The following is a 24,742-nucleotide window of genomic DNA, read 5'->3' on the forward strand; positions in this document are numbered from 1 at the left end:
AAAGTTATAACTGTTGGCTTAATAATAAAAAAAGTTTATCAAAATGTACCGTCCCAAGTTCCACCACGAAGGGCAATGGCCCACCCTGGCCTCCCTAAATACGGGCCTGGTCAATTCGCAATATAACAAATTGCAAGGGACCGAGAAAAAAGTTTGCTACATCAAAATGTTACCCCGTGAATATGGCGCAGAATTACATGCTAAGGCCCGACCTCTTGGCTCTTTCAGCCCCATTTTATCTATATCATGATAACTTTGTCATAAGTAAAAACAGGGGTGGGGGTTGTGGTGGTATGTACTTTATTATAAAAAAGCTTCATTTAAAATTTAAGTTCAGTCCGCCACTGTCTAAAATAATACTATAAAATCTATGGTATGTAATATGTATCAAAGGTGGTTAAGTTAATGAAAATAATTGACTCAAGTTAAGTTAAGTTGAAAGGACACAAGATCGATAAGTTAAAAGTTAATAGGGAAAATAATATTAACTTAACTCAGTTCAAAAAAAGTTAATCTACTTTTTTTAATTAGTATGTGGATCACATAAAGAGTGACTGAGTTATTTTTAATTTCCTAAATTAGAATAATTATGTGCAGTGTTAGTAGGTACCTATTTTACTTTACTTGATTATTAAATATTTAAACTAGGTACCTATCCGGCTATCCGAAACATCCCAATTAATAATCTAACAAATATTAAGTTTTTTATATCAAATTATCAAATAACAATTTGAGGCCATATAATATGATGCCTCATCTAATATATTATTAAATATCTTTTTACAAAATATTTTTAGGAAAGTTAAGTAATTTCATCTGTCAATTTAACTGGTTAAGTTTATTAGTTGATTAGTAAACTAACCAACTAGTTAAATTAAAAAGTTTTAAAAAATATAACTTTTTAACTAGTTAATGTCCACCTTTGGTAAGTATTATAATTTAAATTATATTATATCAATTATTAGTGCAAGTTTGACAGTATAGAACTGTAGAAGCTATTTGTACTGAAGTTCAACAATTCGTTCAAAGCGGTGCAAACTAGTAGGTACGATCGCCACCGCGGAGCATCACGGCAGATAAGTATACTACGGCTGTGTCCACTGACATCCACGCATCCACCTACCGCTGGTCACTCATCAGTATTCGGTTACTTAGTAACTGTTACTATAGTCGACACTCGGCAGTGCACTCAAGTCGACCGCCTCAACTCTCAAGGACGATGTCCGGTCGGCGGTACGGCGCGCCGAAGCAACGGTCGATACACCGATCCATGGACGAGTATACTATAATGTCTAATACTCGCCGCCGCCACTAGTCATCGCATCGTTCCGTGCCGTCACTCGTGATTCGTCGCGTACTCGCGTTTATCAATCAATACTCTGCGTCGCTGCTCATACCACAGTCCGCACAGCGCACACCGTTCGGCTTTCCGCGTTTCGCTGTCCCTCCGTCGGCCGTCTTGCACATTACGGTGACGAATCGTGCGTCGTTGACCGTTGCTAACCGTTGACCGAGCTTTCTTCGTCGTCGTCGAACATTCGAATAAATGTCATTGTCGCCGTCCACTGATTGCAAAATTACATAAGATTATTATTATCCAGTCGCCCGCTACTACTACTACAACGCAGTAAGTGTACTTATTTTTCTTTTCACATTACCGCGTAGGTACCTACCCCGTGCCCAGAACAACGAGCGAACCAAACAAGCCATCGTACCTCCCCCCCTCCCTCCCCGCCAACCGTTGTTCTACGACGTTCACCCATCCAAAGCGAATTCAGTATGTTTGGTCGGTGTTAGGATTAGGCAATAGCTGCTAATCATTGTTTACACGTCGTATGTACGTACTATGCACATATTTTGTCCGTGCGTCGTAGTTTTTACACTAAACCTGTTGAGTATAATTATTATATAATTGAATTGCGTCGATGTACTATGCACCAGCACCAGTTGTCGATTGTTTGTTTACAATATGGTGACTATGGGCACATTATAATATTATGGTGTGTATTTTTACGCTGTGCTCGGCGATTCAACGTACAGAAATATTACAGTGACATGTGACCGTTTTGGTTCACTTGGGTGGGAACATCTTGTTTTCAATTCGTTTTACACTTGCAAATTTTTTATTTTTTGTTCATTGTGATATATTGACGCGAGGATGTTTTCCGTCATGTTCCCTTGTGCCACTTCCCCATCACTATAGTGTTCAAAATAATTGCCCGTCATTTTTTTCAGTACCTAATAAAATCCAATTTTCACCAAATTGGGATTAGGTTGGGTATGTTTTTATCTTATAAAACCTTTGAAAATATACTCATGAAATACAAAACATATAATAGATATTTAATTAAAAATGAATTGATCCAAAACTTGACTAATACTTATCCTCCTACATGCTTGGACTTGCTTCCAGGAAAACACCTTCATAACAAAAATACCATTTATTTTAAGGCAAACTAGTGAACTGTAATTTGACCATACTGGTTCCTATTTTATAGCTACCTAATATGTACCTATATTATGTACATTTTATAATTATGTTATCGCCTTATTTATTAATACACATACACACTTATCAAATTCGCACACTTGACACTGGACTACTGTATAAAGATTTTTTAAAAAATAAGAGATAGATACTTAATTGTTGAATATGAGAATTCAATTTATGATGTACCTTTTTTGGGTGTGGATAATCGTTTTGCAATATTCTAAAATTACAATTCTTTAGAACACTGTATTTGGATTTGGAATTATTCATGAAATTTAATAACTACCTATTTTTTCTTTCAATTATGACTGCCAATTAAATTTAGAAATCTAAAATCATAATTTTTATATGTAATTTTATATTATATATTATAATGTGTTTGAGTAGATACTGAAATAGATATTTTATTAATTGTTGTTTTATTTTAATTAGTGTAATCATGGTTAAAATCCCAGTTAAAATGTATATTTAGGTGACCAATATTAGAAGACGAGTCAAAGTGATTGTATAGTTCAAGGACGATAATATAGTATTTAATTTAGTTATGCTTTGTTCAAATGTCTCATAATTTATAATAAAAAAAATCTTACCTTATCTTAGTTTCAGTAGGTAAATATTAAACGATCTTTATACTTTTATTTTTATTTATTAAATTGTTTCAACAAATTTTTGTTTTTACAATGATATTAAAAATTACAAGTTAGATAATTATTTTACTTGTATTGTTCCTTGTTGATACAACTTGAAATGTAAAGTATAATGTTAAACATTCTTCTTATCTATTTATGATTTATAGAAAATATAAACTGAATTTATGCAACCACTACCCATAGTTATTTTTTGAATAAATACCCAGTACCTATATATAGATTATGTATATCTACAAACTTCCTTTTTGTTATAAATAAAATTAACAGGAATGAACATTTTTTTTTATCTACTTGTACAATTTATGTACCTTCATTCATAATAGGTTCTATAATAAAGAATTTAAATAACTATACAGTCAACTTAACCCTTACACTGCTACACTATTTATCCACTACAAGCTATGTATGCTACATAATATAACATTTTTTTTTTTAATTTAAATTTTGAGATCTATAATGTGATTTAATTATTTAAGTTTAAAATAATGCGAGCCTAGGTTCCTTACCGGAAAATGAGAATATTATAAAATGCAGGGATGTAATAGTACTTCTGGAGCAGTAAAAGGGTTAATCTCCACAATCATGAAAAAAGCAATACTGCAAATACTATGCATATAGTACTTTGTCTCAGGCACGTAAGGCTCCTCTTTTAATTTAAAATATTTCTCCGTCTCATATCTAAGCTTCTGGTCAAATATTACCGTAAAAACCGTACTATTTCTGATCGACTAATCAATAGCAATATAGAATATTCCACAATACTAGCCAGAGGTCCTAAGGAAGCGAAATCGCTCCTTTTCTATAATCCGTTTGCTCCAAATTCTCTTTACTGGGTACCAACACCAATGATATCATAAATTTGACCTCAAATAATAGCCACTAGACAGTATTTCAACTGTTATAAAATCCTTTTAAGTGTCACGGTGCCAGTTTTTCAAATTTTCCACAATTCTATAAAATTTGAAAATTCAATTTTATATTTTAGTTGCTACCTCAATTATAAGACTTCTCCACTAATCTACTACCCGATAACTATTTAGGGGTGGTTTATAGGGTGTATTTTATCGAAAAAAATTACTTTACGGGAATAACTCTCAAGCTTTATAGAATTGTTGGATTTCGATAATTTTTTTTTGTTAGAAAGAGGACAATTTTTTACAGGGCGGATTGAACTTCGATTTTTGATTACAATGCTAAAAACAAAAAATAATTAAGAATTAAAAACATGTAAAAATTTGTAAAATTCAAAACTTATTATAGAACTCGTAAATAGAATATTGTAAATCAAAGTTCAATGCGGCGCCCTGTAAGAAGTTTTCCTCTTTCTATAAAAAAAAAAAATTATCAAAATCTGATCACTCTACGAGGCGTGAGAGTTTTTCCTGTAAGGCATGTTTTGGAGCAAAAAAACAGGTCGCGCACAGGCCCCTTAACTAGATTCCATTTTGGTCAAAAATTGAATTGGATAAAAATTATTGATTCAAAATCACCTTTTACCACTTTTTCACTAAGATTCACTCCCTCTCCATGTCTCAATTAATTATAATTTGATCCCTAACTCAATCAAATAATAGGGTTAGACCTTTAACATGGACTCAATATCTTAAAAATAGATTTAAAGGAAATCAGTCTAGATTTCACTGGCTCCTCCCACTTTTCTGATTCAAGCTTTCCAGGCCTCCCATTAAATTTGCCTTTGTCAAATCGTTTCTGATCCTTGATTTGTCGAGAATAATAATCACCTCTATTTCCAAAACTAAATCAATTAATTAAATCCTACTTTTTTTTTTCATTCCAAGTTAACATAAAATCATCATAAAATTTCACTAATTAATCGTCTAGCCTCCAGCACATTTCCTGATAACTCTAGAGACATCTTAAACAGACCGAGTCTAGAGACTTACTAATTTAATTTGTCAGGTGGCTCTACTGAGTGCTCTCCTATTTTGTTATTTTAGTCATAACATATTTATATCAAACCAAAATTACTTACTATACATATTGTATATTGTATATTGTATGTATGGATTGTAATTACCTACTCATTTTTAAGTAAAAAAAAAAAAAAAATGCAACAAAAAATTAACAGACTTGTAAATTTGGCCTTAAATTATTTCATTTTGATGACTTTATTATAATTATTTATGAATATTTATAATATTATTAATTAATTGTACAAACTGTTGGTGTTATTGAGTTGGTGTTTGTGTATTATTATATTATTACCTATTACGTTTACTATACATATGTTGTTTAAACATGAGAAAACATATTTTTTTGTTTGTATTATTGATTTCCATAAAAAATATTTACCTCTTATAAAATTACGTACCTATACCTATAGTTGTATATAACTGATATTTTTTTTTTAATAAGAAAACATTTTAATTTTAATATGATAAACGATTAAATATTATAAATCATTAATATGGGTTATATGTACAACTTCCACTGTATATAATATAAATATAAGGTTATTTTGTTTTATTACTTTAGTTTTCACATGTATTTCCATTGATATCGATATATAGGCCCCAAATGCACCATAGGTTAACTGAAAATACCAAATCGTTTCTACATATCTAATATGAATTATGGATGTCCTGATTGGTATTTACGAGGGTATTTAAGATGTAATTTAAATTAAATTAAATTTTGAATTCAGCATTTTTTATTGTTATTCATGTACTTATTATCCCAAAGTATAAATTCAATAAAAAAATGTAGGAAACTATATTTTATTATTTTCAAATATTTATTATTTACCTATATCTATTATAAAATATTATGTAAATTTATAAATTAAGCGAAGATAGGTAGTTATATTTTTACAACTAATTACTGAGATTATTATCAAATTATTGAAATTAATACAAACTTATTTAATACTTTCATTAACATCTTGCATTTTTGTTGGGTAATCCTAATTTCTATAATAATATAAATCTAAAATATTGTAATAAATATTACAATATTACCCTCACAATTACCAATTTGCAATTATTTATGTTAATCATCTCACTGTTTAAATGTTTTCAGATGCAAACTCAACAACCTCCTACTAACTCAACATTTAAATTCATTGAGCGTCGTAAAAATGAATGGCGTTGCCTACTCTGTTGTCATGTCAGAACGGGAACCATTTTCCTTGGATTATGGCATTTGGTAATAGACAAAAAAATTAAATAATTTAAAAAAATAATATTTATTTATTTATTTGTTTTATAGATGTTACAATTGCTGGCAATAAGTACACTTGGAGTGTTTTTGAGACACCCAGAATTTTTAAAACCTGTTCAGATAACAAGAACTTCAATAGATCATAATGAATTACCTACTGCTTTAGCTGAACGTAACATTCCAACTTTTAATGTTAATTATGTTTCTACTGATGGCTCTTCTGCATTATCAAACTATGATCAAGATGATATGATAGAACCTACAATTGGAGGTACAAAAGGTGAAAAATATTCTTCAATTGGAATGTTTATGGGTCGTCCATTGCAATTGGGTAAGAGTTGCATTTATCCAATTTTAAATTAGTATAGTTTGAATGAAGTAGGGCATGGATGTTGTAGTAAATAACCAAATTGTTACCTGTTGGGGACATTTGTTCCTACTGTACTAGGAATTTGTATAAATTATTTAACACATTTTTACATGTATATTTTAAATTTACTGTATAATGACTAAGAATTATAAATTAGTAATATTTCATTTTCATTTTTTCAGATGATGTAAATTATGCAGTGTTTGTAATATTCTTTACATTAATTATTACTGTTTCCATGATTTATGGTGCCATCAAAGGAAAACCTAAGATGTTAATTCCATTTTTTTGTATGCAATTGTTTGATTTATTTGTGACTATGTAAGTGAAACAAAATAATATGCTTTTATAATTATATGATATTTTTATAAATGTATATTGTTACATTTAACTTCTTACATAAATACATATTGTGTACATTAAATGTTTGTATGCATTTTATTTGCATACAATTAACCATCATTTTTACTAAAAAAATTTTTTTAGATTGTCAGCTTTTGGATATCTATGTTATTTACCAGACTTCCATCGTCTCATGATCCGTACCGAATCTGAATATATGTCTAGTGGTATTACTTCAATAAATCCACGATTTATATCATGTATAGTCATCTTTTCTTTGTTCATTTCAATAGTATCTAAGGTTTGTATACATATTTCAACTTAAAAATTGATTTCATCTCATATTTTATAAGTTATAACACTTAGAAATAAAATAGCTTAAGTCAATAGGAGTAATTATATTGAGATTAATCAACATTTTAATAATATGAATATTTATATTTAATATGTATTTGTTAACACATTAGCCGAGGTGCAAAAATGTATGGTGTACAATTTATTCAATATATAGAGTTATTTATTTTGTTATATCTCATAGAATTACGGCTAAAATAATGAACTTATCAAGAAAAGTTTAAGATAAAAGTTGTACCGATAAAAAAAGACTAATAATTAATACAAATGATAAATTCATTATTTTAGCCATTATTCTATGAGATATAAACAAATAGGCCGCTCTGTGCTTGATGCACATTAACGATAATCAAAAATTACAAAAAAAAAAAAAAATTAAAAAAATTACAAACATTATACTTATACAGACAAATTGTTTGCATCAATGTGGACCAAAAACCTTCAACTTCTTGACTATGTCATATTTTTCCCACTGAAATTATACCTGTTTAAATGTTTTTTTCAGAAAAATGTATAATGCAAATGTGTTTTACGTGTTAAACATAAGGCTAATACAGTTGGATGAAATAATTAAGTTAGAAGGGACATATATTTGTCTCAACATTTTTCATTTATTTTTTAGAAACAAATTTTTGCCTGTCAACATAAGAATTCAAGAATGACCCAATAAGAAATAAGAAATAAATAAGAAATAAAAATTTATTCTTACAAATAAGAACCCTAAAGCATAAAATTATTTCTAAATGGGTAGGATAAAAAAAAATAAAAAATATAAAAGAATGCACAAGTAATCTAGCAAAGCGTCAAATTTTTAAAACATGTAATAAAATAATGCTATAATATAATAGATAGCTGCCAGGTGCTGCAAATGTGTTAAAAGATTGTATTATGTTGCATTTTTGTTTTAAAATGAATTTAAAACTATTTTTTTGAATTGTAATTTTAATTTCACAGAAAATATAAACAATTTATTTTTAAATAAGTTTTTTTATATTTAAATAATTATTTTATTTTATTCTAGGGATATTTTGTTGGTGTAGTTTGGAGTTGTTACAAGTATCTGACATTAAAGCGAAGTTCAGCTCAACCAACTATACATTATATAGAATCAAACTTTGTTGTTCAGAATCTTCTACGCCCGGATTATGATTTTAACATGAAAAAGTTTCCTCCTCCACCACCTTCTTACGCTGTTGCTGTTGGAGAAGATAATGTTACCCATCCTGATGTACCCCCACCTTCATACAATACTACAAATGACATTAGAGCATAATTCAAGAAGATAATATTATTTCTAGTTTTAAAATATGTTTTTAATATACCTAACATTTGAGTATAAAAAAAATACATATATATATTTATATATTACTTATCAGTATAAAATATTATAAACTAGTCCCCTTGGAAAGACTGGAAGAATTTTGTTCTGGAAACCAATAGGTAACAACGCTAAATCAAACGTTTAAGTCATCTTACTCTTATATACAAATACAATCTATTATTACTTTTATTCCTGTTATATAAATTTATTTGAAATTTTATGTAATTTTTTTTATATTATGGTGCAAGTGTTAGTTAATCTTCTTAAGTGTATTTGTCTTATTATTTTTTTAATGATCACCATTTTAATATAATTGATTTAATAATATCTCTTATTCGTAAATAGCACAATACAACTTGTATTTGTTAAATTATTATATTATTAATTGAAATAATTTGATTTAAAGTTCCTCGTTACTTGGCTTTATTAAAAAAAAAAAACCTTTTATAACTGTTTGGAAAAACTTTATTTTTAAAGAAGGTATTATAAATGTATAGTGATTATGATTTCATTAAATAAAAACAGCATTTAAATTCAGTTTTAATTTGGAAATGACTGTTCAATAAAATCCTATGACATATTTTTATATAGTATTTTTCCAAAACAATTTATTTAGTGTGATATGATGAATTATTTTAAAACAAACAAATAGAAAATTAATAAATATCAACTATTTGATGATATTTTATTGGTTATACATTTTCGTGTAGTAATATGTATTAAATCTCCACTACGCACTAGATACACCATATTATATTATTATGTTACATGAAATTAAAAGTATAAAACTTATTTCATACTATAAGTAATATAAGTGATTAAGTAAGTATTATGTATTTTATCAATGATAATATTTAAATTCAAAACATTAATCTAAATTCTACCCAAGTTTGAACTAGTTACTAGTTTACTACGTACTTACATAATTTTGACATTCATCTACTGCTATTACAAATCTTAATAAAATAATTAGTAACAACTATTAAAAATAAAATAATATATGAAATTAATAAAAATAGCAATTATATAATATTTTCCAATCACTGGGGTATTCCATAAAATGAAAAAGGTGGATCGACTTGCTTCAGAGTAAATTATAAGGCGATGGACATTGATAAATGTAGCTGGGATATTAAATCAAGTAAAGAGTAAAGACATACAAAAATACAAAATAATAAACTATGCCGGGTTGCATGAATGATCAATTAATTTAATGGTTAAATAAAATGCAATTATTAATTTTATTAATATGCAATTTCGTCTAAATTTGAAATTAAAATGACTATAAAAATAAACTGTGCTTATGTATTTTTTAGATTTTTTGGTAACAGAATTAACTACTTACATGGAATCTTGTTTTACATTTTCAAGCCTTAGATATAAAAGTTGAACATTTTATAAATTTTTAACTACAAAATAATTATTAAATTTTAAATTTCATAAATTTTGTCAAAATTCGATCTTTAAATGCTTATAAAAAAAAATTGTGCCTATGTATTTTTAATATTTTTCAACTGCTGTTGTAACAATATATCAGGAGCCTTGTATTAATTTTTTACACTTTTTGTCCCAACAGATAAAACTTTATTGATATTTATAGAAAAAAAAACTAAAAAAATTTAAAACTGACAATGTCCGTAAACAGCTCAAAAAGAGTCAAATTATTTTCAAAATTTTATCGTATATTGAAAATGCTGATATAAACATTCAGTTAAATTTTCAAGTATCCACAGTCATTCGTTTTTTAATTACAACAAAATAAGAAAATCGTTACATGAGAAATCGAGTGAATATCAAATGTTGTAAAAATATGAATTTCAAACGCTCATAAAAATTTAATTTGACTTGCTAGTAGACTTTTTTTTTTTAAAAAAAAGGTAGATAAAGTTATGAAGAATCTTGTATAACATTTTCAAATCTTAGATTTAAAAAGAAAATTTTTCATAAATTTCTAACTCAAAATAATTTGCAAATTTTCGTCATTTTTACGTATTTTGTCAATATTTAAACTTTAGATGCTTATAAAAAAAAATTGTGACTATGATTTTTAATTTTTTTCATCTGCATTTGAAACAATATAATAGAAACCTTCTATTAAATTTTCAAGCTTTTTTAACCAACAAATAAAATTTTATTGATATTAATAGAAAAAAAAACTAATAATATTGGAAACTGAAAATGTCCCTAAATAGTTCAAAATATTTTGAAAATGTTATGGTGTATAGAAAATGCAAACATAAACGTTCAGTCGAAATTGTATGCACCTACGGTCATTTGTTTTAGAATTGTACCAAAATCCAAAATCGATTTTCTCGAAAAGAGATTTTGCGTAAAATACCCGTTTTTCCTTAATTTTTCTTTTGTTTTTCACGTCGCATTTGAAATCTACTGAGAAATTTTTACTTTTGACCACCCAAAGTACCAACTAGATTCACTTTCCTATCAGAAAAGGTACTGTTGAAGAAAATCCAAGGCTTTTTACTGTCCTAAAAGGTGATGACAGACACAAAAATAAAAAAATAAAAAAACACACATCATTGTAAAATCAATACATTCATCGTTTCACTCAGAATCTAAAATGAATGAACTCATTTTTGCCAAAAACAAGCTCTAGCCTAGTATTTACATCAACCTTAAATCGGCACATTTACCACACGCCCCCCTCCACCCATTAACCACTATGGCACTATGCTATGAGAATCTGAGTAAAAAAATTTCGAGTAGGAAAAGCTATGAAAAATTTCCATAGTCTAATGAAAACTGAAATGGCACCACTGTTTTCAACTACTTGTGATTTAACTAGGTACCTATAAATAATTTGCAAATTTATTAGGTAGGTTGGCATGGGAATAGTCACAGCAGGATCCCCCGTGACCTTTTTTTGGTTTCTGAGCTGAGTGATAATTATTGTATTGATTTTACAATGATGTCGTTATCATGTAGACAAAAAAAGTTTGTCATCACTTTTTGGGGCAGTAAAAATTATTCGATATTGTACCTCGGTATATTTTATATTAAGAAAGTGAATATAGTTGGTACTTTAGGGAAAAGTTGACCAAAAGTGAAAAATGTTTGGCAAAAGTGAAAAATTCACATTAGTTTTCAAAGGGGTCGAGGAAAAATAATAATAAGTAGGTAGTACCAATAAAATAAACAGAAATTTGGTTATTTGGTGTAGTTAACTAGAAAAAAAGTCGTACAGAAGTTAAATTAAAATTTCACTGAATGTTTATATTACTAATATCTATACACAATGACATTCTAAAAATAGATTTAATATTTTTAAACTATTTATAGGCAGATAAAATTTAATTATCCCAGGTTTTTTTAAATTATTGCCCATAAAACTTTAACTACCTATGTTTTAAAAAGAGAAAATAGGCAAAAAACACATAGGTACTAGGTTCACGCCATACACAAGCTATTGTAAATACTAAATGATTGGTTCTGCTCAAATTTAAAGTAGTGACACATTTTTAAAACACTTTAAAATTCAGCATATAGCTACTTAAATCAGATATTTTGAATGAATCAATTTTACCTATATTAAATTGAATTTGTTTTGAAATAAATATTGATCATTGATAGATATTATAATATAATCTGAAAGAATTTAATGTGAATAACCCTAGCTTTAACATTCAAATATAGGTATATTACCTAATACCTAGTGATGCGACAAGAGAATATTCTTTTGCAAATTATTACCGGGTAATTTTCTTTTTTTAATTTTATATTGTCACTGTGAATAGTGATGTGATTATATTTGAAGGCTATTAACACTGGTGTCAGTCGTGAATTCGTGGTAGAACTGTATCAAATATAGTCGTACAGACCATAGATAATAGAAGATAGCGTAATTTACTTCAATAATTTTACCTCATTAATTTCATAATTATTAAAAAACATTGCACAAGTTATTTTTACATTTTTTTTTTGGTTTATTATAAAAATGTATTGAATTAAGTATTATTCTAGTTATCTAATAATGACTATAGTATAGTAGCATGTATAAAATACATTAATAATAGTTTATTTTACATTTATAATAATTTTTTACTTACTAATCCTACATAATTATTATAGTTGTCACTTGTTAACTATACCAAGAATTATAAATTATCAATTATAATACCTACTTCATTCATACTATACAAAACATATAGGTAATTATTTAAATAATGTTTATGATGTGGATTTCTTTGGGTTCAATCTATGAATTATTGAAGAAAAAGAAAATTACCAAATATTCTCTCAAAAGATAATTACGGTAATTTTACATCACTACCTATACCTATGCACAATATGTATCTGTTTCTATGTTAATAAATAATAGCATAAAGATACGAAAATAACTATTATTTGAATTTATTTTTTAATATCTAGTGATGCCATTTTATTATTGTAGTAGGTATCTATATAAATATGAAAAAATATTTTTATTGAAATATTATAATATGACAATTTACAATAGAATAAATTTGTCATGAACGTTGTGTTGTGTGGGTGCACACATATACCTAGTATTGAGTGAATAAAATATGTGGGTAGTGCACTTGAAATTTTTTTGTCTCACTAAAAAAAAATCGAATTACCATCTGATTTAACAGTTTTGTAATAATTCTGAATTACTTTAATGATTTTATTGTTATAATTTTAGCTCACAATACCAGGTATTAAAATGATTCGATCATGATATTTTTACCTGTAAAATAATGTTGGTATAGGTATGACTATACCTATTATAAATACCTATATTAAACACAGTTTAATCTGATAAAATAAGAAGTTGCAGGAAACTGTAAAAGAAGCTCGGAAACACAAAGTACCTAGTGAAATATAAATTAATTTCCTATGCGTAACATTAACATGTAGTTTACCAATTACTATATGAAAATAAACTATTTTATAATTATTATATAGCTAGTTTATTTTTTATTAGTATTATTTTTTAAATAAAAAAAATAATTACATATACAGAGGTAACAAGAAGAACTGACAAATGAAATAACTTTTGTTCTAGATAATCAATATTTTTTTATTTATAAATATTAATCTTTTTTTTACGTCTCAATCAACTTTATTTAACAAAAATATCGATATTTCTAAAAATTATAAAACATAAACTTCATGACTAAAGTAAATGTTTTTACAATCAAAACTTTTCTGAAAACCAGATTTACAAATTTGTTATTTTGAATTTTTCAAAAAAATTTATATCAGATTTAAAATTTCTAATTTTAAGTATTAAAAAATGTCTATTAACAATGTATAAAATAAAAAAATAAAAAAATTAACATATTGAATTATTTAATTTGTTAGGTCTTTCTGTTATGTATATCATGTATATAGGAATTTTGAAGCTATATCTACCTAACTGGATATGTTCAAAATGTATTTAATGAAATTATAAAATCAAAAAATATATCCAAATTGTCCTCATTCACGTATTAAAATTTTTTTTATTAAATAAATTATTTAAATACGAATATAAAAAATGGAGAAGATATGGATACATCCAACGAAAAAGGTGTTAACTCCATTCTGTCAATTGTTCAGGAGAAGTAAAACAAAAGTCAAAGTTATAGGAAACTGTCATATTGGGAAATTATAAAATATTATTTTATAATTTCTTTGGGATCGATAGAGGTACGATCATTTTCGTGATCGATAGAGAAAATGATTCTTTATCGGAATACAGTCATAACCACAATTTAAAGGGATTCGATACCGTGATTTTCTGTTCATATGAACGTAGTTCATGGCTTCCGTTCTTATAAGCTTAAACATTGCCTTATATTTTAATGCACCAGTTAATAAAGTCAATTGTTGTGAAAGTGATAGTAAATATACATTTTATTCAGAATAAAATAATAATCCATTTCATCGAATTACGGTTGCCAAAACATAATAATATACAGATATTATGTCTATCTCAATTTACGATGCATAACGGTAGCTGAAAATTAGTTTTGTCAACACATTTTTTTTAGCAGCTTCCTAGACGTGATCATTGATTATTTTGATTAATAGAAAGAACTGATTTGAAATTTATTGAATTGCGTGACCATAAAATGAATGGACTACGTTTATGTGTCGTTTAATACATGTTCACCAGTTTGACAGCAATGCCATATTTGATCTACCCACATAATAGTGACGTCATTTCATTTACACTTATACGATAATTCGTAATAATATTAAATATATTTAGTAAGCCAAATACTGTAAAAAAAATTGTCGAGCTTCATGCCTTCATTATAATAACCAATCAAAATTGCATTATAATAATATTAGTTACCTACTTTTACGCGTCAACTATACGTAGAGACTATACCGCGTTGATATAGTCTGCTTATTATTAGACGCTCACCCACATTCGTATAAGGCAATCTCGTGAAGCCTTATCTTAAAATGATTATTAAGTATTAACATAATATTAGGTACATACATTAAGAATAAAATACACATTCATTGTTGTTTGTACTCATTTTATCTCAGACATAAATATAATGTATCTATTATTAAAAGATTCTATATTATGCCTAGGTATGCGTATATTATTATAAATTACAATTAATTAAAGTCTTGTTCAGCCGAATAAAGTTATAGCCATTATAAAAGTATTCAACTCAAATAGTTTGTCATCACTCGTGTCTCCTAGTATTTAAAAATAAAAGTTATTTTTCTTAATAATTTCCCAGACAGCAATTTTTTGTTTAATAATATTATTATAACATTATAATAACGAATAATATTAGTATAACGTTATCATAATAGAATTATAATATTATTATTACAAAATGCTGTCTGGGTTATTCTTAATATTTTTTTAACAATGTTTTCTAATAATTATTTAAAGTTATTCTTGTTTTTTTATTTTTTTAAACGTTTGAGACGATTTAAAATTTAATTGAAAATACAAAATATAATTGTAAATAATTCAATTATTTTATTTTTATATCATAGCGTAGTTTTGAACACTATTACATTATAATATATATGTAGAATGTAGATAGGTACGCAATTTTTTATTCATCCATAAATTTAAAAAGTATACAATATAATATATATTATTATTGTACTGCATTACTGCATAGGTAGGTAATGCAGGGACTGTTGTCTTATCCCTTTATCGCTTTATTACAAATTATAATCACCTCTTTTATTTACCTATATCTATGCAACAAATATATCCATATATACATATTATTATTATGTAATTTTGTGTATGCAATATTGCAGTACCTACTATTAATTTATCGTTTAAGATTTAACAAATAGCAAATAAAAATATAAGAAACAATCATACCGAATTGCTAACCCAGTGTTTTTCAAAATTTTCTTACGACGACACCCTATTACCATAAAAATGGTTTGGTAAGTACACAATTAAAGCAATTAATGAAATAAGAATATTTCCACAGTCGTTTTTCTTATCTGTGGTTTTTTACCATTACGTCATAACGCCATAATAATGTCATATATTTGTACTTTGAACATGACGTACAATTTAAAATATAAACAATTTTTTTTTGGCGACACATCACGGTAATACGCGTCACATTAGTGAGTTGTGATACACCGCGGTGAGGACCACTGTGCTAACTGCTAACCAGTAAATATAATATACTATTATATTTAATAGGCTATATTGCTACAATATAAGAGGTATCTTAGGGCCACGTATTACTCATAATTATTCTAATCTTATATTATCCATGTAAAATTAAATTTTGAACAAAGTTCTTTTGATATATTTTTTACGTTAAAAAGTTTCTTTACTGCTTAGTGCAAGTGCTTATAGCTTTTGAATAATGAGTTACCATATTATTTGGATTCAGTATTGTGCACATAGTAGGTACAATAGGTACATATATACAAATATACAATGTGATTGAGTGACAATTTGAATTTCAAAATGTTCTCTTTCATTTTCTAGTGTATCTACAGACTACAATATAAATAAACAATAAATAATATTTATCACTGATAAAACAGTGAGTATATTATTACCTTTACTATAAAAAATCAATATATACAATAAACATTTTATAATTAGGTTACTTAACTTATAAGATTTTATTACCTTAAAAAATAAATTTGTAAAATAAACTATATATTTTTTGCATCTTGACATTTGGTCAACATAGATTATAACAGGGTGACCGTGAATTCGTCACAAAAATAGCAGGAATCAAGTTAGTATAATATACTTGTCACTTGTGAAAGATAATAAATGTACTCGAGTGATACAAATATTCTAAATACGCTGATTATCTAGATCTAGTCGATAATTATATATTTTTAATAACAAATAGGTAGATTTAGCATTTAAGAAAACACAAAAAAGATTTATAAATCATTAATCATTATCTTGTATATTTTATATTCTTTAACATTTAAAAAAAAAAGCGTTTTAACATTATTTTCAATTTTGTATATTATATACTACTATACTAGTATACCTACTTAGACTTTATTTATGTTATAGACTAGTATTGTAGTTACGAAAACTAACATCGATCTACTAACTCAAATTATTAATTTTGATGGAGATGAAGTCAATAATGAAACTGATTTTTCGACGGAAGCGAATATGACCTTAGTTCGATTTCAGTAAGAAAAAATATCAAAATAATAATATTATCTATTTTAATAGCTATGTAAATAGAACATACCTACTTAAATGTATATAAATTAATGTAAACATGTTTTTATAGGTACCTATTTATTGTGTTCGAAATTCGCTTCCATAACTAATAGATGGTATGGGACGTTATACAAAAACAAAATGTTAAAAGCAGCACTATGTTTGTATGTTAATACTACTTAAGCTTATACCTTAGAGATACAAACTTGACCTAGTACAAACTAAAATAAAAAAAAATTAAACCGACTACTATAAACAGAACTCGATACTTCAAGGCCCAATTTTGTTTTTTTTTTTTTTTGACGGGTGTCTGACAGTTGAAGTAAATACTGAATTTTTATTTTTTTATCAGTAAGCAAATACAATTTCTTTCATTGCTCCTCAATTTTTATAAAAAAAAAAGTGCGCGTTGTACGAAAACAAATAAGATTATACTAAATTTTCACCAATAGTTTTATTTGAGTACAAATATATATTTATTTTAATAGAATTTATCAGTATGAAATATGAATGTATGATCAAACCCCGTGAAATATTTACCAAATTACATGTGAGTAACCCAACATATTATAATGTTGATATTTATTGAAAAAAAACCTTTTTCAGTCAGTATAATATAGTATAAGACGTTATACTCTGTCTTACTAGGACATTGCAATTTTTGACGATTTTTCAGGTACTCGCAGGTGGCAAATATTGTCCAACACGCGTCATAATAATATTGCACATGGCCCATGTAGTTGTACACAACTATACAAGACTTAATGTTATTATAACGGAGCTTGTCGTAAGCGCGTATGCCAGCAGATGACTATAACGTGAATAGTAGATAACCTTCGGTTGTCTCCATATTTAGTATCAAAACCCCTTGTACGCATTAGCAATAGTAACATAGGTACCTATATTATATTCGTTTTTACTTTCAAAACTACCTCCATATCGAGACAACTTGCGTGACCACAGGGCTCTACAGATGACAAACGTGCAGCGCGTTGTTATACTGTGGTTTTTCTCTCTAAATAGAAGTAAAAATAATCATACATTATGCATATAGTGTTGTGCGTGATAATATTTTGATCGATTGGTCAATGCAAAGTAAAAAATAAAACCCCCAATTGAAAATATTATGCACGTTCATTTTGGTTGTGAACTGATAATAATTATTAATTTTAAATGAAGAAAATTCTAAACTTGGTAATATAGTGAATAGAGTTATAAATTTGTAAAGGTACCTAATATCCAACTTCTGGTTAATGTTTTTAATGTTTATACTATAACTATCTTACGTAAGTATAAATAGTATAATTGTTAGATAATATACATATATAGGTATTGTGTAGGTACCCACGAATTTGTTAAGTGAGGGATGTCTATACTCAATAATTACTGCAGTTGTCATTTGATCTACACATGACAACATGGATATAAGTATTTTAGTTTTAAAAATTTAAATTATATTATTTTTTTAAGAAGACGTTAGGTACCATCTCCGTATTTTAATGATAAACTAATATAACAATTTTACGTTTAAAATAAACAATTTTACATGTTGTTATATTTATATTGAAGTGAATAATTTATTGGCCTATTATAAAAATGAATGGTAAATATTATTTAGAGCCCTGCGTAGTTTTTTAAATTTTAACTTTAAAGCAAGTATAAATGAGCTTTTAAAAGTGGTTAATTTTTATTGTTATATTATATACCTACTAAATTTTAATGGTATGAAAATATTTTTTAATTTTGCAATTTCAAATTCAGGGCGGGGGCTGAAAACCTGCTTACGCCCTTGCAAGTATTTATCTACGACGTGGGTGAATATGATACTGACGATTGATTCTCCTCCTTGAGTCTAGTTCATACATAAATTATTACATCTTAATTATTATAATAATGCGACAATTAATTTTTATATTTATTACCGTTAAAATAGTTGAGTAGTAAATCCATACTTGCCTTCTCATCCAGTCTTAAATACGCTATTGGCCATTGGGTCATTAAATATTTTATAAGACGTATTATATTATGAACGATTAAGATGATTTGTAATTTGTAATTTGTGTCTCGATTAACTCAGAAAGTTGTGCCTTGTGTGTGCATGATTTGACTATAGAAAATAATTATAACATAGATCATACTATTAGGTATTATATTATACTTCTGGGTGAGATCATGTTTTTTTCATTTCTAATTTATTCATGTCGTTCATTATCATAAAAACCCTATACAGAAAATAGCTATGGATCAATATAAAAATCACAAAGTTTATTTTATCTTGACCATTTTTGTAAGATGCAATAATGTCCTTTGAATCGTATTTCGAAAATCGTTCTATAATTGAGTGATTTATTGTATAGGTATAGAATATCGTTTTGTAGCAGTGAAATAAATACTATGAATGAAAATAAAACTATCTGATGACTGAACGAGACTTGTTAGTGGTTTGCGGTTACTCTAGAACCATTATAAACTGTCATGGTTTTCGTAGTAAAATGGGCATCAATAATAAAATAAAATAATAGCTTAATTTTTTCGTTTTATCGACTTGTAGAAGTGTGTTGACGGGTCATATAAATGCGCAAAAAATTAGGAATTTATAATTACGTGTCTTAAACTAATTTAAGCACGAAACAACCTAATATGGGTACCTAGTTATTTTTCGTGACGCATGCGCATACGCAAGTTTCCCGTTCTGTTTGTAACAACAATGAAATGGTTATATTTACACCTAGGTAGGTAACATAACGTAGTGTACCTACTACCTATGGTATTTATATTTTATATTATATTTTTTACTAAACATTATGTTTTTATTGAAATGTATATAAGCTTATAGTAGCTATGTAATTTGAAAGTTGAATTTTAAACATGGCAATTTTGTTCAACCTGTAGCTGTAGAAGACCCTTAGGAAATCCAAAATACCGACAGGTACATATATTTGTATATACTGCGACGTTGATTTATACTGTAGGAAAATGTAGGAAGTATATTACATTACTTTCTCTGACTTGACGTATCGAATAAAATTATAATAACGTCCTACAACAATTAACATTAAATAAAATACCTGCTACCATTGGTCGATACAATTGCAAAATTGTATGTCAATGCATGTATTTTATAGTTAGTGTAATTAAAATCTATAATATTATAATTAGTAACAGTTATGTGTTTTTTTTAATCAAAAGTGGATCGTATATCTGCTTGACAAAAAAAAAATCACTATCAAACCAAGACACCTTGAACGTTTAAAAGTTGAATAATAATTCTTGGAATCTGTCTGTATCATTCGAGGACATGAAATGCTGAGACAATTTTGTTGAATTATTATTGTGTTACATTGACATAGGTCAAAATAGACACCAAACAGGATAGTGGGTATACCTTCTTAAGACACACAAAGTTATACGGCTGTCGTAAAAAAAAATATTGATAAAAGTGCTGTAAATTCTTTATAAAATATAAATAATACATGTCACGATGTGTCGATTTTTATATTTTTAATATACCTACATTGACCTGATCTAAGAAGGAAAAAAATAATATTACTTATAATAATGCTTCGCTCAATCTTACAAATTAGGTACCTATCTATCGAAATTAATTTTAATCTTTACCTAATATCAAATATTTTGATAGTTGTCACTGGTCAGCTATAATAATGATCAGTGGATGGTATTAAGAAGATTTAAATATAATTCATAACTTATTATGACTATGTATTCATCACATGTGCATTACATTGGCATTAATATTGTTCATTATTAAAATTTACAGTATAATATCATTAACAGTTAAATAACTTACATCAGTTATATGTAGGTACCAACAATTTTTGTTTTATTTGTAAAAATATTATTTATAATATAGGTTATAAATATAATATGTACACTATTTAATAATAAGAATCATGGGTATTAATTATTCATATATTTAGCAGGTGTTATAACAGTATGATATACAAAGTAATATTATAATATTGGTACCTATACTATAAATATTTCTTCGGAACTGGATCCGTAAAAAATATTTTTATTGTACCTTTACCAACTAACATTTAAGTTAAAATAATACTTTAATTATAAAATAAATTTAAATATGTCAGCCTATCTCATGCTATTACAGGTTTTAAACAAAATACATTGTTAGTTGTGCTGAGTCGTAGGTAGTTGGTTAAATATTGATAGTTTTAAATAATATAATGAAAAAAAGAAAAGATAATAAAATAAATTCACATAAGATCACATTTTTAAAAACTGAATATATTTATATTATATTATAATTTATAATTTGATCATTGTGTATTTGTGTATTTAATATAATATGTGCTTGCACTCGTCCTAATATTGAAGTTTGTTGTTTGTACTATTAACACCAACTTAATATTTGTCTATAAACTATACATTTTTAAGTTATCGGTTCATTTTTATTGATTTTTTACCATGTTATTAACCTATATATCAAAAAAAATTGCTAGTACACTACATAATAATTTGAAAATAGTGTATTATTCTTTTTGATTTTACTTTTAGTAGGTACCTATTTCTACTTGTTTGAACTATTGGGAGTAATATATTTTTTGGTGGGGGTATGGATTGAGTTATTTTTTCATAGTCAAGGATCTGTAATACAAATTAATTAAAATACAATATTGTTTTGTACTTCTAGTTTTAGAAGTTGTCTTTGTGCTGTATTCTTTATACCTACTTGATATCATAGATATATTCGTTTATCTCTATAGGTAATGCAATAACTAACCTGACCTGGGGCTCAATATTTCCCATTGTATATATATTTTGCAGGTCTGCGTCTATAATATACAATATATGTTATTTAAAGAATTTGTATAAGTATTAACCAATGACATCCCTGGGACAATTTTTCTGGGGGGGGGGGGGAGGGTGGACTTCATATAATACGCCTATATATTATTATTAGGTATGGAAACTCATCGAAGGAATAATATGAATACTGAGTAATGTTAATATATATTTATAAATCTGAAAATGAACTTTAAATTATTTTTAAACGTAGGTATACCTACGGACATTGTATCATATGCAAAGAAGACAACCCAGTGTGAGAAGCCTGTAGAGTGCAAATGTGCAATAACGATTAACCATCAAGCATCTTTACCTCCTCATTGAATGCCGACAAATAGATATCGCCTTTACTATAATCATTTATTTTTATACTGCAGTATTATAACAACTACGTAAGTACTTAACTAATTCGTATATACTTCTGATATTTTGATAGGCGTAAGTACGTTAACAATTACATTATCAATAAATATACTTTAATTTTTATTTTATTTAAATCTCCATATAATACGTAGTTTTAAGATGATTACAGACAAATTTGATTAAATTTTAAAACTATTAATTATGATGGAATTATTGTAATAGTGTAAAACAAATGTAAGACAATTGAAAAACAATATCTTTAAAATCATACATTATGAAATACCTATACCATTCAATTAATTCGTCTCATAATATACGAATATGTAAATTGTAATTAATTTTATATTTTCATATTTTAATGATCAAACAACATTGTACATAATATTATAATGTATTAGCTCTATTCTTTAGTATACACAATTCACAGGATTATATTACATACATTTAAAAAAAATATGTTTTCGCTATGTTAATCCTAGTATTTTTATTATAATACAAATATTTCCAATATCATCTTTTTTGTTTTACAACATATGTTCCAACTTCCAAGTAAGCGATGTTTATTATAATTTATAAAATAAAATATAATGGTATATAGGTACGTAACTCCTAAGTAGGTAATTCTATACATATTACATACCGACATTATTTTGTAAGACAAAATATGTTGTGTAATAGTTTATATAACTTGACAATTATGTCAAATGATTATATTTATTCACTTAATTTAAATAGTAAATACATAATTACTCAACATTTTTAACTAATAACGTCTGAAAATTGAAAATTGTACCCTTGTGACTTGTAGGCAATCGGATGTTGAAAAATAAAGATATCTACTAAGTACCTATATATGTATGATTTGGTTGATTTGGATATTATTTACCACATCATGGCGTATTAGCGTTATATGCACAACAAATATGTCCTACTAGCTAGGTACTACGCATAGGAAATATTACAAATTATATTAAACATGTCAATATTGAACAATATAAATTTTTAACCTAAGTTATTTAGGTAAAAAACAATGTATACACATTTTAATCATACAAATATTTAAATCCCATTTAACATTGATTTGGTTTAATTTATATCCTATTTATTTACAAATAGTAATAAATAATAGTACTTACCTATAAATAGGTCAACTCTCGAGACATATTATTAATTTTAAAGCTGATGTGTACAAATTCATCATTAATTTTAAAGTCATCAGACACTGTATAATATATGATTATAATATGAACATATTGTAACTAATCGTATATATCCATTTTTGGAACAACTTAAATAAACTTGATTTTTTTAAAAACCTAATTGATATATTGTATATTATGGATTGAGTTTGAATAATATCCAAGGGTACATAACCATGAAATAAAATTCATTAGTTAAATCAAGATACCTTGTTAAACTTTTTGAATCTGTGATTCGGAGATAAATATCAATTATAATCAATATAGGGTAGGTATCTAAATTTAAAAACAATTATAAATTAATTAATTAATACATTAAGAGAAAAAAACTTATTGTTTTATACTTAAAAATGTCAACATGCTGTAAATATATGGTTAATTTCTAACATTTCTTTACGGGAGTTTTTATATGTGTTTCGCAATTTCCTTTAAACTTTTACGGGAAATTTAAAAAAATGAGAGTTTTATAGGATTATTTTAAGCTAAATTTCTAATTTATACATTAGACAGTTGTAGATAGTATAGACGCAGATGCTGCATGAAACTTAAGTTATAGTATTTAGTATTTACTTAAAAAGTGTTTAAACAAATAAAATACAAACCCAATAATCTTTTGCTTAGTACGTTTAAATAATTCTTAAAAATTAAATGTCATTCACTTTAATAAGTTTAAAAAAATATTTGTATATACAAATTTGTAAGTATAAAATAGTTATAATATAAATTATTATAATTATTATTTGTAAAGGTAACATGTAATAAGTAAGTAGCTATTAAAAATTTCGTAAAATTTAATTATAATAATTTATTGATATTAAATCATTTAGTCTCTTAAAATAAGTAGATACATTTTTAAACACCATTTCATCTGAATACATGTAGGTACCTATGATAATATACCAAGTTTAAGATTGACTTCAGATAAATAAATTTGTCTCTTGGTTAGGTTTCGTATTTTCACTGTTGACATTTATATGGTGACTTCAAATAATGAA

General features: G+C 26.5%; 2 protein-coding genes and 1 long non-coding RNA gene across 3 annotated transcripts in view; all 3 read left to right on the forward strand.

Moving 5' to 3' along the window:
• The window catches only part of LOC100572738, a 14,070-nt gene extending 12,603 nt beyond the window's left edge, over window positions 1-1,467 (forward strand). The window contains exon 5 of the mRNA XM_003244377.4: window positions 966-1,467. Coding sequence (XP_003244425.2) covers window positions 966-984 — 19 coding nt within the window. The 3' untranslated portion in view covers window positions 985-1,467. The remainder of the gene's footprint in view (window positions 1-965) is intronic.
• A 48-nt stretch (window positions 1,468-1,515) lies between these two features.
• Window positions 1,516-9,102, forward strand: LOC100160691 (lysosomal-associated transmembrane protein 4A; the record flags this gene model as incomplete). Its single annotated transcript, XM_008184723.3, is given in 6 exon segments — window positions 1,516-1,627; window positions 6,181-6,306; window positions 6,370-6,652; window positions 6,874-7,012; window positions 7,178-7,334; window positions 8,409-9,102. Coding segments are annotated over 5 exon segments (957 nt in total). The 3' UTR covers window positions 8,661-9,102.
• A 7,183-nt stretch (window positions 9,103-16,285) lies between these two features.
• LOC115034439 lies at window positions 16,286-17,492 on the forward strand. The gene is made up of 3 exons (XR_003839802.1): window positions 16,286-16,326; window positions 17,203-17,327; window positions 17,432-17,492. It is a non-coding gene; the product is annotated as an uncharacterized LOC115034439 (long non-coding RNA).
• Window positions 17,493-24,742: the final 7,250 nt, after the last annotated feature.

Source organism: Acyrthosiphon pisum, chromosome A3 (assembly GCF_005508785.2).
Source record: "Acyrthosiphon pisum isolate AL4f chromosome A3, pea_aphid_22Mar2018_4r6ur, whole genome shotgun sequence".
NCBI lineage: Eukaryota > Metazoa > Arthropoda > Insecta > Hemiptera > Aphididae > Acyrthosiphon > Acyrthosiphon pisum.